Genomic DNA, 17,035 nt, shown 5'->3' with positions numbered 1-17,035 from the left:
GTGACCAAACATTACACCACAAGCTATCCACCTCTGGGTGACCAAACATTATACCACAAGCTATCCACCTCTGGGTGACCAAACATTACACCACAAGCTATCTACCTCTGGGTGACCAAACATTATACCACAAGTTATCCACCTCTGGGTGACCAAACATTACACCACAAGCTATCCACCTCTGGGTGACCAAACATTACACCACAAGCTATCCACCTCTGGGTGACCAATTATTACACCACAAGCTATCCACCTCTGGGTGACCAAACATTACACCACAAGCTATCCACCTCTGGGTGACCAAACATTACACCACAAGCTATACACCTACACTATGAAGCCCAGGAGGAGCAGCTTGCTGTCAGGTACTTACTACTGGTTAATGGTTTTTTTCTCAGTACTCCAGCTTTTCCTGCCTCAAAAATTCAGTACTGTAACAAACTTAAACTACAGTCTAGCACCAGTATGATTACTGATTTCACTGTGAAAATTCGCTTGTTCTTGTGTCAGTTTCTGTGATTGGCTGATTCTTATTATGTAGGTTTTGATTTGAGCTCCCCAATTGACATACTTTATCTTTGAAGTATTTAGCTGTGATTGGTTTATTCTGTATTTCAGTATGTATCGGAGGTTGTGATTGATTGATTCTGTATTTCAGTATGTATCGGAGGTTGTGATTGATTGATTCTGTATTTCAGTATGTATCGGAGGTTGTGATTGGAGCTCCATATGATGTCACTCAGGATCTGATGGACCATTTCAAGGTAAAGGGAAACAAAAAAAAGGGGTCAAACCCGGAACCTCGATCCAGTCCAATGCCACTGTGTACATTCCTCTCTGCTTTGTCCAAGACACAATTAGATTAAACTATTTACCCAGTAACTTATTTCACTTGAGAGTATAGTTGTCCAAAGTAAATTTTTAGTAGTTTTTGTGTGCTGTATGTTTTTTGAAAATCTTGTGTTAGCTGGAATACAAAAGTCAGTATTACTTCTTTTACTTATGCAAGATACCATAGTTTTGCAGTTCACCATTTCTTTTTAAAGAAAATTTTCTTTAACTTTTTGTATTCAATTTGCCTTTCATCCATGGTCTGTAGTCTATCCCTCTGTCTGTCTGTCCTTCCATCCTTCTGTTCCCCTGTTTGTCTGTCCCTCCGTCCTTCTGTTCGTCTGTCTGTCCCTCTTGTATGTCTTTCATTTTGCCCTTCTGTTCTTCTGTCCCTCCATCCTTCTGTTTCTCAGTTTGTCCCTCCGTCCTTCTGTTCCTCTGTCTGTCTGTCCCTCTGTCTGTCCTTCTGTCTGTCTGTCCCTCTGTCCTTCTGTTCCTGTCTGTCTGTCCCTCCGTCCTTCTATTCCTGTTTATCTGTCCTTCTGTTCCTGTCTGTTTGTCCTCTGTCCTTCTGTTCCTGTTTGTCTGTCCCTCTGTCTGTCTGTCCTTCTGTCTGTCTGTTCCTCTGTCTGTCTGTCCTCTGTCTCTGTCTGTCCTCCTTCCTCTGTTCTGTCCTGTCGTCTGCCCTCTGTCTTCTGTTCTTCTGTCTGTCCTCTGTCCTGTTCCTCTGTCTGTCCTGTCCTCTGTCCTTGTCTGTCTGTCTGTCTCGTCCTTTCTGTTCCTCTGTCTGTCTGTCCTCTGTCCTTCTGTCCTCTGTCCTTCTGTTCCTCTGTCTGTCCCTCTGTCTGTTCCTCTGTCTGTCTGTCCTCTGTCCTTCTGTTCCTCTGTCTGTCTTCCTCTGTCTGTCTCCCTCTGTCTGTCTGTTCCTCTGTCTGTCTTCTTCCTTCTCTGTCTGTTCCTCTGTCCTTGTCCTCTGTCTCCTCTGTCTGTCTGTCCCTCCGTCCTTCTGTTCCTCTGTCTGTCTGTCCCTCTGTCCTTCTGTTCCTCTGTCTGTCCCTCTGTCCTGTTCCTCTGTCTGTCTGTCCCTCCGTCCTTCTGTCCCTCCGTCCTTCTGTCCCTCTGTCCTTCTGTTCCTCTGTCTGTCTCTCTGTCCTTCTGTCCCTCTGTCCTTCTGTTCCTCTGTCTGTCTCTCTGTCCGTTCCTCTGTCTGTCCCTCCTCCTGTTCCTCTGTCTGTCTGTCCCTCTGTCCTTCTGTTCCTCTGTCTGTCTCTCTGTCCTTCTGTCCCTCTGTCCTTCTGTTCCTCTGTCTGTCCCTCTGTCCTGTTCCTCTGTCTGTCTGTCCCTCCGTCCTTCTGTTCCTCTGTCTGTCTGTCTCTCTGTCCTTCTGTCCCTCATCCTTCTGTCCCTCTGTCCTTCTGTTCCTCTGTCTGTCCCTCCATAACTAACTTTTGTTAATGCTATTTCTCAGAAAGCAGTGAAAGGATCTCTCAAATTTCATATATAGGTTTCCTTTAGTGCCTAGTAATGCATTATGGATTTTGGGACCAATCCATATTCAAAATAATAGACTGACGGCCATTTTGGATTTTGAAAGGATCTCTCTGAATTTTAACTCTTATCTTCCCCTACATGCTTAGTTATGCACACTGCATATAAGGACCAATAGAAAAACAAGATGGCCAGCAGACATCTATCTTGTAATTTGAATATTTGGGTTTGTTATCAGAAAATACTGCAATCTTTCTAAAGTTTCATACTTACATTCCCCTTGGAGCCTAGTATCCATCTTGAGGAAAAGAGGGGAAGCAGAGAAAAGATCCCTTTTTCCTTTGACCAACATATATTATTACATTGCAATGCCAGATCCCACTGGGATCTTTTCTTTAAATATAGACAATTTTGATGTATTTTGACATTTGTTTTAACTAACAACATCATTTGAAAGACATGGTTATTAGCTCACCTGGCCCAAAGGGCCGGTGAGCTAATGCCATGGCGCGGCGTCCGTCGTCCGTCCGTCGTCCGTCCGTCCGTCAACATTTCATTTAACTCGCTACTTGTCATAAAGTACTGCATGGATTTTAACAAAATTTGGTCAGAAACTTCCTTAGGGGAAGGGGATCAGATTTTGCATAAATGGTGACCCTGACCCCCCTGGGGCAGGAGGGGCGGGGCCCAATAGGGGTAATAGAGGTAAATCCTATAAATCACTACTTGTCCTAGAGTTCTGCATGGATTGCAACCAAATTTGGCCAGAAACTTCCTTAGGGGAAGGGGATCAGATTTTGCATAAATGGTGACCCTGAACCCCCTGGGGCAGGAGGGGCGGGGCCCAATAGGGGTAATAGAGGTAAATCCTATAAATCGCTACTTGTCCTAGAGTTCTGCATGGATTGCTACCAAATTTGGCCAGAAACTTCCTTAGGAAAAGGGGATCAGATTTTGCATAATGGTGACCCTGACCCCCCTGGGGCAGGAGGGGCGGGGCCCAATAGGGGTAATAGAGGTAAATCCTATAAATCGCTACTTGTCCTAGAGTTCTGCATGGATTGCAACCAAATTTGGCCAGAAACTTCCTTAGGGGAAGGGGATCAGAACTTGTATAAATTTTGAATCTGACCTCCCCGGGGGCAGGAGGGGCAGGGCCTAAAAGGGGAAATAAAGGTAAATCCTATAAATCGCTACTTGTCCTAGAGTTCTGGATGGATTGTAACCATATGTGGCCAGAAACATCCTTGGGGGAAGGGGAACAGAACTTGTATAAACTATGGCTCTGACCCCCCAGGGGCAGGAGGGGCGAGGCCCAATAGGGGTAATAGAAGTAAATCCTATAAATCGCTACTTGTCCTAGAGTTCTGGATGGATTGTAACCAAATTTGGCCAGAAACATCCTTGAGGGAAGGGGAACAGAACTTGTATAAATTTTGGCTCTGACCCCCCGGGGGTAGGAGGGGCGGGGCCAATAGGGGAAATAGAGGTAAATCCTATAAATCGCTACTTGTCTAAGAGTTCTGCATGGATTGCAACCAAATTTGGCCAGAAACTTCCTTAGGGGAAGGGGATCAGATTTGCATAATGGTGACCCTGACCCCCCTGGGGCAGGAGGGGCTGGGCCCAATAGTGGTAATAGAGGTAAATTCTATAAATCGCTACTTGTCCTAGAGTTCTGCATTGATTGTAACCAAATTTGGCCACAAACATCCTTTGGAGAAGAGAAACAAAACCTGTATAAATTTTAGCTTTGACCCCTCTGGGGCAGGAGGGGCGGGGCCAAATAGGGGAAATAGAGGTAAATCCTATAAATCGCTACTTGTCCTAGAGTTCTGCATGGATTGCAACCAAATTTGGCCAGAAACTTCCTTAGGGGAAGGGGATCAGATTTTGCATAAATGGTGACCCTGACCCCCCTGGGGCAGGAGGGGCGGGGCCCAATAGGGGTAATAGAGGTAAATCCTATAAATCGCTACTTGTCCTAGAGTTCTGCATGGATTGCAACCAAATTTGGCCAGAAACTTCCTTAGGGGAAGGGGATCAGATTTTGCATAAATGGTGACCCTGACCCCCCTGGGGCAGGAGGGGCTGGGCCCAATAGTGGTAATAGAGGTAAATCCTATAAATCGCTACATGTCCTAGAGTTCTGCATGGATTGCAACCAAATTTGGCCAGAAACTTCCTTAGGGGAAGGGGATCAGATTTTGCATAAATGGTGACCCTGACCCCCCTGGGGCAGGAGGGGCGGGGCCCAATAGGGGTAATAGAGGTAAATCCTATAAATCGCTACTTGTCCTAGAGTTCTGCATGGATTGCAACCAAATTTGGCCAGAAACTTCCTTAGGGGAAGGGGATCAGATTTTGCATAATGGTGACCCTGACCCCCCTGGGGCAGGAGGGGCTGGGCCCAATAGTGGTAATAGAGGTAAATCCTATAAATCGCTAGTTGTCCTAGAGTTCTGCATGGATTGCAACCAAATTTGGCCAGAAACTTCCTTAGGGGAAGGGGATCAGAACTTGTATAAATTTTGAATCTGACCTCCCTGGGGGCAGGAGGGGCAGGGCCTAAAAGGGGAAATAAAGGTAAATCCTATAAATCGCTACTTGTCCTAGAGTTCTGGATGGATTGTAACCATATGTGGCCAGAAACATCCTTGGGGGAAGGGGAACAGAACTTGTATAAACTTTGGCTCTGACCCCCCAGGGGCAGGAGGGACGAGGCCCAATAGGGGTAATAGAAGTAAATCCTATAAATCGCTACTTGTCCTAGAGTTCTGGATGGATTGTAACCAAATTTGGCCAGAAACATCCTTGAGGGAAGGGGAACAGAACTTGTATAAATTTTGGCTCTGACCCCCCGGGGGTAGGAGGGGCGGGGCCAATAGGGGAAATAGAGGTAAATCCTATAAATCGCTACTTGTCTAAGAGTTCTGCATTGATTGTAACCAAATTTGGCCACAAACATCCTTTAGAGAAGGGAAACAAAACCTGTATAAATTTTAGCTTTGACCCCTCTGGGGCAGGAGGGGCGGGGCCAAATAGGGGAAATAGAGGTAAATCCTATAAATCGCTACTTGTCCTAGAGTTCTGCATGGATTGCAACCAAATTTGGCCAGAAACTTCCTTAAGGGAAGGGGATCAGATTTTGCATAAATGGTGACCCTGACCCCCAGGAGGCAGGAGGGTTGGGGCCCAATAGGGGTAATAGAGGTAAATCCTATAAATCGCTACTTGTCCTAGAGTTCTGCATGGATTGCAACCAAATTTGGCCAGAAACTTCCTTAGGGGAAGGGGATCAGATTTTGCATAATGGTGACCCTGACCCCCCTGGGGCAGGAGGGGCTGGGCCCAATAGTGGTAATAGAGGTAAATCCTATAAATCGCTACTTGTCCTAGAGTTCTGCATGGATTGCAACCAAATTTGGCCAGAAACTTCCTTAGGGGAAGGGGATCAGAACTTGTATAAATTTTGAATCTGACCTCCCTGGGGGCAGGAGGGGCGGGGCCTAATAGGGGAAATAAAGGTAAATCCTATAAATCGCTACTTGTCCTAGAGTTCTGGATGGATTGTAACCAAATGTGACCAGAAACATCCTTGGGGGAAGGGGAACAGAACTTGTATAAACTTTGGCTCTGACCCCCCAGGGGCAGGAGGGGCGAGGCCCAATAGGGGTAATAGAAGTAAATCCTATAAATCGCTACTTGTCCTAGAGTTCTGGATGGATTGTAACCAAATTTGGCCAGAAACATCCTTGAGGGAAGGGGAACAGAACTTGTATAAATTTTGGCTCTGACCCCCCGGGGGTAGGAGGGGCGGGGCCAATAGGGGAAATAGAGGTAAATCCTATAAATCGCTACTTGTCTAAGAGTTCTGCATTGATTGTAACCAAATTTGGCCACAAACATCCTTTGGAGAAGGGAAACAAAACTTGTATAAATTTTAGCTCTGACCCCCCTGGGACAGGAGGGGCGGCGCCCAATAGGGGAAATAGAGGTAAATCCTTAAAATCGCTGCTTGTCCTAGAGTTCTGCATGGATTGTAACCAAATTTGGCCAGAAACATCCTTGAGCTTCACAGAATTCTTATAAATATTGGCTTTAACCCCCTGGAGCAGAAGAATGTGGCCCAATAGGGGAATTAGAGGTAAATATTCAAATTCCTTCAGAAAAGAAACAATGAACTTATATTAAGAACATTACATGGCATTACAAACCAGGTGAGCGATACAGGCCCTCTGGGCCTCTTGTATTTTGAGTTTTGATTATTCTAAGTAAACAATGTGTTTAAGGTGGACATTGTTTGTCATGGTATGACCCCAGTGATGCCTGCTGAGGACGGCACAGATCCCTACAGTGTAAGTACATCTCCAACAAATACACAGATCCCTACAGTGTAAGTACATCTCCAACAATTACACAGATCTATACAGTGTAAGTACATCTCCAACAAATACACAGATCTATACAGTGTAAGTACATCTCCAACAAATACACAGATCCCTACAGTGTAAGTACATCTCCAACAAATACACAGATCTATACAGTGTAAGTACATCTCCAACAAATACACAGATCTATACAGTGTAAGTACATCTCCAACAAATACACATATCTATACAGTGTAAGTACATCTCTAACAAATACACAGATCTATACAGTGTAAGTACATCTCCAACAAATACACAGACAGACATGTTAACCTTTGGTGAGCAAAAAGAGGTAGATTTTTGACTCAAAAGCGGTAGCATTACACGCGGCATTTTTCGCGACGCGTCAGAGATATAAATATCAATAATATGCAAAATAATTACAAAAACATATTTTGTTAACAAATTATAATTTAACTTTAATTATCACCAGAGGCCATGCATTGGTGGCTCATTTTGTATTTTTTAAATGTTAATTAAGGCTTATATTAAATTTAGAAGATGAAAAATGCCAATAAATACATTGTATAATTTTATTTCAATGCTATTTATCACCTTTTTTAATTATACATTTTGTCTATTTGTTTTGGGTTTTTTTCACTTTTTTTTTTTTTTTTGTAATACATACTGGACTCATTTTCTTTTGATTTATGCAAGAAAAAATACAAATATTTGTTTCTAAAATTTACACCAATATTCTAGAGAAATAATCACCCTGAAAAAAAAAAAAATTTTTTAGTGATATCCTGAAAAAATATACCAAAATCCGGCTCCTTTATTAGAATCACCTCATTCCAAAATGGCGGCCATTACGATTGCAAAGTTTATGATTTTCAGCAGACACTGTATGCCTATTTCACATTAAAAACGTGAGTAAATCATTTCAATTATAAGTAGTGTTTGTTTTTGAAATGATGCTGACTAGTTTTAAACACAAAATTTATTGAAAGGCCAGATGATTGTTTCCTTACAGTAGGCCTACGTAATACACATCGTTACACAGACACATGAAATAAGTGACACCACCAAGCCAAGGTGGAACTAGCCCAAGGCTGCTAATTAGCACCAGTGGGTGTTGGACAGGGAGTGTTCACACCTCCTTTGTTTACTTAATTATGAAGCCAGTCCCCCTACTCAGTCTGGTATGCATTTTGAAGCCACCATGGCAGCCCCAACCGACTATGAAAAATTCAGAAATCGGAAGAAGAAAAAAATGAAGACGATGTTTTTGCAGAAATCGGAATATTTGGATATTAAAGCGGTAGGCGGAATATCAGTCTCAAAAGCGGTAGACTTCCGCCAGAATCGGTAGGGTTAACATGTCTGACACAGATCTATACAGTGTAAGTACATCTCCAACAAATACACATATCTATACAGTGTAAGTACATCTCCAACAAATACACATATCTATATAGTGCAAGTACATCTCTCAACAAATACACAGATCTATACAGTGTAAGTACATCTCCAACAAATACACAGATCTATACAGTGTAAGTACATCTCCAACAAATACACAGATCCTTACAGTGTAAGTACATGTCCAACAAATACACAGATCTATACAGTGTAAGTACATCTCCAACAAATACACAGATCCCTACAGTGTAAGTACATGTCCAACAAATACACAGATCTATACAGTGTAAGTACATCTCCAACAAATACACAGATCTCTACAGTGTAAGTACATCTCCAACAAATACACATATCTATACAGTGTAAGTACATCTCCAACAAATACACAGATCCCTACAGTGTAAGTACATGTCCAACAAATACACAGATCTATACAGTGTAAGTACATCTCCAACAAATACACAGATCTATACAGTGTAAGTACATCTCCAACAAATACACATATCTATAACAGTGTAAGTACATCTCTAACAAATACACAGATCTATACAGTGTAAGTACATCTCCAACAAATACACAGATCTATACAGTGTAAGTATATCTCCAACAAATACACATATCTATACAGTGTAAGTACATCTCCAACAAATACACATATCTATACAGTGTAAGTACATCTCCAACAAATACACAGATCTATACAGTGTGAGTACATCTCCAACAAATACACAGATCTATACAGTGTAAGTACATCTCCAACAAATACACAGATCTATACAGTGTAAGTACATCTCCAACAAATACACAGATCCCTACAGTGTAAGTACATCTCCAACAAATACACAGATCTATACAGTGTAAGTACATCTCCAACAAATACACATATCTATATAGTGTAAGTACATCTTCAACAAATACACAGATCTATACAGTGTAAGTACATCTTCAACAAATACACCGATCTTTATAGTGTAAGTACATCTTCAACAAATACACAGATCTATACAGTGTAAGTACATCTCCAACAAATACACATATCTATACAGTATAAGTACATCTCCAACAAATACACATATCTATACAGTGTAAGTACCTCTCCAACAAATACACAGATCCCTACAGTGAAAGTACATCTCCAACAAATACACAGATCTATACAGTGTAAGTACATCTCCAACAAATACACAGATCTATACAGTGTAAGTACATCTCCAACAAATACACAGATCTATACAGTGTAAGTACATCTCCAACAAATACACAGATCTATACAGTGTAAGTACATGTCCAACAAATACACAGATCCCTACAGTGTAAGTACATGTCCAACAAATACACAGATCTATACAGTGTAAGTACATCTCCAACAAATACACAGATCTATACAGTGTAAGTACATCTCCAACAAATACACATATCTATACAGTCTAAGTACATCTCCAACAAATACACAGATCTCTACAGTGTAAGTACATCTCCAACAAATACACAGATCTATACAGTGTAAGTACATGTCCAACAAATACACAGATCTATACAGTCTAAGTACATCTCCAACAAATACACAGATCTATACAGTCTAAGTTCATCTCCAAGAAATTCACAGATCTATACAGTGTAATACATCTCTCAACAAATACACATATCTATACAGTGTAAGTACATCTCCAACAAATACACCGATCTATACAGTGTAATACATCTCCAACAAATGCACAAATCCCTACAGTGTAAGGACATCTCCAGCAAATACTAATAATAAAAATAAAACAAATACTGAAGGCCTAAAATCACCTAAAACAAATAGTGAACGCCTAAAATCACATAAAACAAATACTGAAGGCCTTAAATCAGACTGTTGAAATAGGCTTCAGTTTATCCCAACTCGATGTTTGTATTCCAATTGGTTGAAATGATATCACATGATATCAAGGATATATTTATATAAGGTTAGTAGATTCTACATGGTTTATTACATCTGATGAAAGTGACGTCCCCTTCAGCTGCTCGGTGTGCCAACTTGATATCAAAGCTGAAGGTGGGTAGATACACCATACTACACATCTTATACTTCTCAACCAATCAAATTCTCACAACATGTATTTTGTCAGAGATGGGATAATTTTCCGCATTAGGTTACTAACTAGTGTACAATATTAAATATCATACTTTTGTCTTATCTGTTATTAGATTCCCCAGAAGCTTGGAAAATTTAAGACCCTGAATAGTTACAATGAGTTGACTACCAGAAATATTATTGAGCGGATAATTGCCCACAGGTAAGTGCCAGCTTATTCGGCTTTCTCTTTGTGGCTTTTCCAATTATCTGATATTTTGTATCTTTCATCATAAAATCATTACTGTACTGTTTGAAACTTTTTGTCATCTTGATCATATACAGAGAACAATATTCCATGAGAATGAAATGGAAGCTGATCATTCATATAGTTTTAAGATATTTACCTGTGATTTACAAAGTTCAGACCAGTACACTGTAGAGAATCTGCATGCTTTCCTGGAGCTTTAGTCACAAACAAACAGTCACTACTGTACTAACTTGGTTTTCACCATTCAATGAACAATGTCAATAAAAATATGTCACCAGAAAAATGTCTAAAACAAAAGATTGTGTGATATGGTGAAAAGTCCATTGTGCTCACCAAGTGCTTCGTTTGCATGTTTTGAATTTAAATTCATTGAATGTTAATGCCTTGTATGCTTTGCAAATAAAACTTTTCTTTATGGAACATGAATGAACTTTGGATTTTAGCAATCTGATTAAAATACAGATCCTTATTATCACTACGTTAGATAAGAGGATCTGAGAACATCCCATTAGGGGTCACGTCAAGATGACCTTTAGAAATGGCCAATCAAATTGGCACTGCCAGAATCTTGACTGGGGACGAAATAGTTTGAAAAAGCTGTCCAAATTATTTTCGTGTATGTAGTCATCTCGCCCGAAGTGCACAACAAAGCTAATTGTATATGTATACTGGGGCGAAAAGACGTTTTCAATTGATGTTGTAAGGTGTAGAAACTGCATTTGCTCTGAAGTACACGTGGTATAATGGTCATCTGGACGTGACCCCTTATGGGATATTGTCAGATCCTCTATTGAACGGAGTGGTTATAAGGATCTGTGTTTTAATCAGATTTGGATTTTAGTTGCATGGATTTGTCTTTGAAGCATGTAATGTTGTATTTAAATTTTGCTTTTAAAGCTGGACTTTTCGGGAAAAAATGGTTGTTTTACCTACATACAACCAGTTACTTTCATTGGTTTAGGCCATCGTGTGAAGCCATGGCTACCACATATATATGATTGTCACCATATAACAAATGTATATTTGTCACCATTCAATCTAATTAAAATTAGTAAAATTAGACGTGTAATTCTGCTCCACTACGATACTCTATGTTAAATTCCAATACAAGATCTAACAATGCCCTGTTTGGGGTCACCTCAGCATGACTTCTGGCCTAGAATCGGAACACCTCGGGACATACTCTTAGCCGTTTACACTTCTGAAAGAATCGTCCACACCGAAGATTCTGTAGGCAATACGCTGATTTGCTAACCATAGGGATCATGCTGAGGTGACCCTGAACGGGGCATTGTTAGATCTTGTATTGGAGCATAGTGTAGAGTATCGTAGTGGAGCAGAATTACAAGTCTAATTTTAATAAGATTGATCACCATTGAACCAATCTATAGTTGTCACCATATAACAAATGTATATTTGTCACAATTCAACAAAATAATAAGGTTATCACCATTGAGCTTTCAAACTTTATTATTAGTCTCTTTACAAAAATAATGTGTAGAGAAACATATTTACAACATTCAAAAAACAAATAATGTGGTTGCCATCATAGAATCGATCTATAGTTGTCATCATTGAACCAATCTATGGTTGTCACCAATGAATCAATCTATAGTTGTCACCATTAAACCAATCTATAGTTGTCATCATTGAACCAATGTATGGTTGTCATCATTGAACCAATCTATGGTTGTCACAATTGAACCAATCTATGGTTGTCATCATTGAACCAATCTATGGTTGTCATCATTGAACCAATCTATGGTTGTCACCATTGAACCAATCTATGGTTGTCACCATTAAACCAATCTATAGTTGTCATCATTGAACCAATCTATGGTTGTCATCATTGAACTAATCTATGGTTGTCACCATTGAATCAATCTATGGTTGTCACCATTGAATCAATCTATGGTTGTCACCATTGAACCAATCTATGGTTGTCACCATTGAATAAATCTATGGTTGTCACCATTGAACCAATCTATGGTTGTCACAATTGAATCAATCTATGGTTGTCACCATTGAACCAATCTATGGTTGTCACCATTGAACCAATCTATGGTTGTCACCATTGAACCAATCTATGGTTGTCACCATTGAATCAATCTATGGTTGTCACCATTGAACCAATCTATGGTTGTCATCGTAGAATCAATCTATGGTTGTCACCATTGAACCAATCTATGGTTGTCATCGTAGAATCAATCTATGGTTGTCACCATTGAACCAATCTATGGCTGTCACCATTGAACAAATCTATGGTTGTCACCATTGAATCAATCTATAGTTATCACCATTGAACCAATCTATGGTTGTCACCATTGTTTCTTGTCGTTATTTTAAGTATGTAAATGCTGTGTACTGTTGCTGAGCATGTTGACTTGATGTTGGCTTGATGTTGGTGATGGTAGAACCAGGTTGTCGATGTTGGACTACTACATGCATGTTTGTGAATGCCTCTCCTCCTCTGTCATGTCTGCATGGATTTGTGCGTGTTAGTTTGACATAGACTACTAGTTCCTTGCTGTTTTCTCATTACAGACTAGAGTACCAGATAAGGAACAAGAAAAAGTCAGAAAAAGAGTTGAAGATTTTGGAGGCTCTGTTCTAGGTGTGGAAACATATCATTCATATGATTTCTAAACAACTGCTTTAGAAACGTTTCCATTGTATTGGTGAAGTTCTTTGTAGTTCTTTCTTATTTCATCATTCATGATATTCAATAATAGTATCATGTTTAATGTTGTTGGCATTTCATCAGACTGATCATTAATACATTCATTCTTCTCTCAATGAACTTTACTCTGCCTTTATGTTCTCATCAAATTCTGTCATAAAGTGATGTGCATTTGATTTCAAATCATCTTTCGAAATGCTGGCAAGGGCAAGGAAGTTAAATGAAGATATAAAAACTGTTCTTACATCATGCAGACCCACTATACTAATTAATTTTCAGAATTTGTACTCAAACTTTGTTATGATTGTGCTATGCAGTTTATTTAAGAATTCACGTGAACAGATTTTTGATGATGGTGAGCTATTCATCTTTATTTTGTCCTCTGTCCATCTGTCCGTCCATCCTTCCATCCGTTAACAATTCTTGATTTCATATGTAGGCTCCCCATGTGCCTTAGATGTGCATATTGTGTTTTGGGACTGATTGGTCAACAAGATGGCCGACAGGCAGCCATCTTGAATTTCACTTGTTGAAGTTTGTTACCTCTATAATTTCTGAGAAAGTACTGATGAGATCTGTCTTCGTATGTAATTCCCTTTAGTGGAGCATATTAGGACCGATTAGACAACAAAATAGGAGACAGACTGCCATCTTGGATTTGGATAATGGAAATTTGTTACTGCTTTTTCTCACCTGATATTTGATACAAATTAGTTATGTCATTTACTAGCAAACAGATGTCTTTAGTTCATGAAATAGGAACATAGATCTAATAGGTCTACATACAAAGTTTCATTATGATTGGTTTATATTTACTTAACCGCGTTCACAAGGTCCAATAATGATTATTAGTGCAAAGGGCAATAACTCTGTAAATTACTGTTGAATCAAGCTGATTTTCGAACTCGTCCGAGATATTTCCAATATAAGTCTACATACAAAGTTTCATGAAACTCGGTTTATATTTACTCAAGTTATCGCATTCACAAGGAAATGTTAACGCACGACGGACGATGACGGACAAAAGACTATCGCAATAGATGGTGACCTATGGTCAGGTGACCCTAAAATACTAAAGGGATCTCTCTGAAATTTCATATGTATGTTCTTTTCTTTTTTCCTGAAGATTTTCGATCGCATTTTGTAAATGAAAGAAAACAACATGACTGATATGCAACCATCTTGGATTTTGTCATTTTCTCAACACTTCTCAGAAACTATTCAAGAGGTCTAGTTTCCTCAAATTAAATTTGTGTGGTCTTCTTTTGGTCCTGAGTTCTACCTATCTATTATAGAATAAATTCAAGTACAGCATGGTAGACAGTGGCCATATTTAATTTGACAATGAAATGTTATTTCGCTAAACAGACTTAATGTGAAGTTTCCCTGTATTATGTATTAAGTTTTATGTATCAATTATTTTTAAGGAAGAAGGAAAAAAAAAAAAGAGAAAATCAGAGAAAAGATCCCTCTTTCAATTGCTAGATATAGATGATTCATTGGTGGGCACCAAGATCCCTCTGGCATCTCCTTGTTTATGGAGATATAACATAACAACCAGATTTTTCTCTAAATAAACTGCAAAGTGGGCTGTTTATGCAAAATGGTGAGATGTTTGTTTCAGAATAAAATTTTAAAAAAATCTGAAATATTTAGCTGATGGTCTAAACTAACTTGTTATTTCAGGCTCCAGTATCAACTAAGGAACAAGAAAAAGTCTGAGAAGGAACTACTTATCATGGAGGCGCTGACAAAAAATAACGCTGGCAAATAAAGTAAAGCCCATGACATTAGCCGTTGTCTTGGCCTTGAGGATGTGAGCTACAGAGGTTTCTCTGGAGGACTTTCCCAAAGGGCTCAAATGGCTTCACCTCAGTGGGAAAATATCAAAACCAGTCTGCTTGGGGCAGCTATATTGGTTCATCATTATAAATTTTCATTGTAAATCCCTATATGTCAATATGTTACTGTCAAACGCATGAGAAATTTTTACATTATTTACATACGTGATTTTAACAGCTAATTGTATCTCTGTACATCAATTAGTGAAACTCCAAATGAAAAATACTATTAAGAAATGGCAAAAATATTCTGCAGAATATTTACCATCCTTTGTTAATACTGTTTTATGTCCAAGGATGTCAAATAGGACTTATTGTTCACATATAACTGTATATTCCTACAGGCAACAGGAATACTTTAAACTTGACTGATCATACAAATGTATTTTCAAAAAATAAGAAATATTTCTCTTTCAACACACCCTGTAGTAGGATTTCATTCTAGGATTCAGAGGAACAGATAAAGCTGCTGAATCATACTTAAGTTATACATTAAGATCCATTTGTCATACAATATTCGTCTTCTGTACACCCCTTCAAATTTGCAGGGTCAATATTTCCTATTCGTGGAGATTAATTTTTGCATTTCACTCATTCCTACAATTCTTTAACCTATCATTCTAAGGTATATGTCAATAGGTTTCTGAATATTTTACTGGTGTTTAGAATGCATGGATTTCTGTGAAAACAGGAATATATTGAAAATGAAGGACACGTGAAATCTAACCTCAGGTCGAATGAATTACCATACCGTATATGGAACAGAGAAAATTCCTGTGAGAGTTATTCCCCTTGTAACATGCACGTAATTTATGAATGGGATTCGTTAACTATGCATAGCAACGCGTAGTATTTTCAGGGGACACTGTCTTTGGCTGCGAACTACAATTTTGATGATTTAATTTTTCAATGAAATCCATCGTGTGGATTAATAAAATATAAACATTTGCACCACTCGCCGATTTTGGGAAATTCAGCGTTTTTTAACAATAATGATTTAAATCTACTGTTTTATATTACAGCTAATGCAAACCAAACAATCAGTACGTTATCAGACCTTTCATTTTAACTATAAACAAACTCTATAAACAAATGTTGAAGAAATATACAAAATACATAACAAAATTTATTTGTCACAAATTATTGTGGATTTGTTGTTCGTTTACTTTTATGGTATTTTGTTTCATTTATACGATACATTAACCGCATATCGTTTTATATAGAAGAATTTTTTTTTAACTATATTTCTTATAAAACAAAATGCACTTCTGGTTATCATTATCTCTACATGTACATAACCTTTATACTTACAAGATATTAAATTGTTAAAAAAAAATTGTTTAATAAATATACATTAAAATTTATCTACGACACTTTACGGATCCGGTCGACTGTTACATGTTTGCAATAAAAAAAAAATGAAAAGTCAGGATTTCGATCTCGGACTCCGGTTCTTGCCATTATTTTAGAGTGACAGAATGGGAGAAAAAAATCCTCCCGACCTACCGACCCTATTAAATTTGCCAATGTAACCCTAAACAGTTTTTTTTTTGTGGCCTTACTTGTCCTAAGTAGATTGTAATAATAATCGATATTTAATGTAATAATAATCAATATAAAGAATGAAATAATTTTTTGTGGCCTTACTTGTCCTAAGTAGATTGTAATAATAATCGATATTTAATGTAATAATAATCAATATAAAGAATGAAATAACAGAAAGATAACACAGAATGCAGATACAATGTAGTAATGTGTAAATCTTGTAAAATATGCAGTTGTGCAATTCTTGTTGAAGGTAATTTATAACCATTATATAAATACTGTATAACTGTGTAGTTACCTGGTCTATGAATTACTCTCTAATGGAACAACAAGTTGGAAACACAACACACTTACTGTCAGGTTTATATTTACTATTGTATCAATTATATTTTCTATCTGTTTTTTCTTGTAAAGTCTAGCGTTTACAGAGATTTTTTTTACAAATCTTAATTGTATTTGAGTTTTGTTCAATGTTGTGAACTTTGTGAGATATATAAATAACTATATATAATTATTTATTTGGATCCTAGC

The 17,035-nt window shown here is 38.5% G+C and overlaps 1 protein-coding gene across 2 annotated transcripts in view; it reads left to right on the top strand.

Moving 5' to 3' along the window:
• Positions 1-16,585, top strand: part of LOC138324129 (ethanolamine-phosphate cytidylyltransferase-like) — a 54,506-nt gene extending 37,921 nt beyond the window's left edge. Inside the window, exons 12-16 of one of the 2 annotated variants that reach the window (XM_069269209.1) lie at positions 699-764; positions 6,612-6,677; positions 10,302-10,390; positions 12,983-13,052; positions 14,805-16,585. In XM_069269209.1, coding sequence (XP_069125310.1) covers positions 699-764; positions 6,612-6,677; positions 10,302-10,390; positions 12,983-13,052 — 291 coding nt within the window. In that variant the 3' untranslated portion in view covers positions 14,805-16,585. The remainder of the gene's footprint in view (positions 1-698; positions 765-6,611; positions 6,678-10,301; positions 10,391-12,982; positions 13,053-14,804) is intronic. The other variant, XM_069269208.1, reaches the window with a different exon arrangement.
• Positions 16,586-17,035: the final 450 nt, after the last annotated feature.

This window comes from Argopecten irradians, chromosome 5 (assembly GCF_041381155.1).
Source record: "Argopecten irradians isolate NY chromosome 5, Ai_NY, whole genome shotgun sequence".
In the NCBI taxonomy this organism is placed as follows: Eukaryota; Metazoa; Mollusca; class Bivalvia; order Pectinida; family Pectinidae; genus Argopecten; species Argopecten irradians.
The sequence above is the reverse complement of the archived record's forward strand: the minus strand, read 5'-3'. Positions and strand labels throughout refer to the sequence as shown.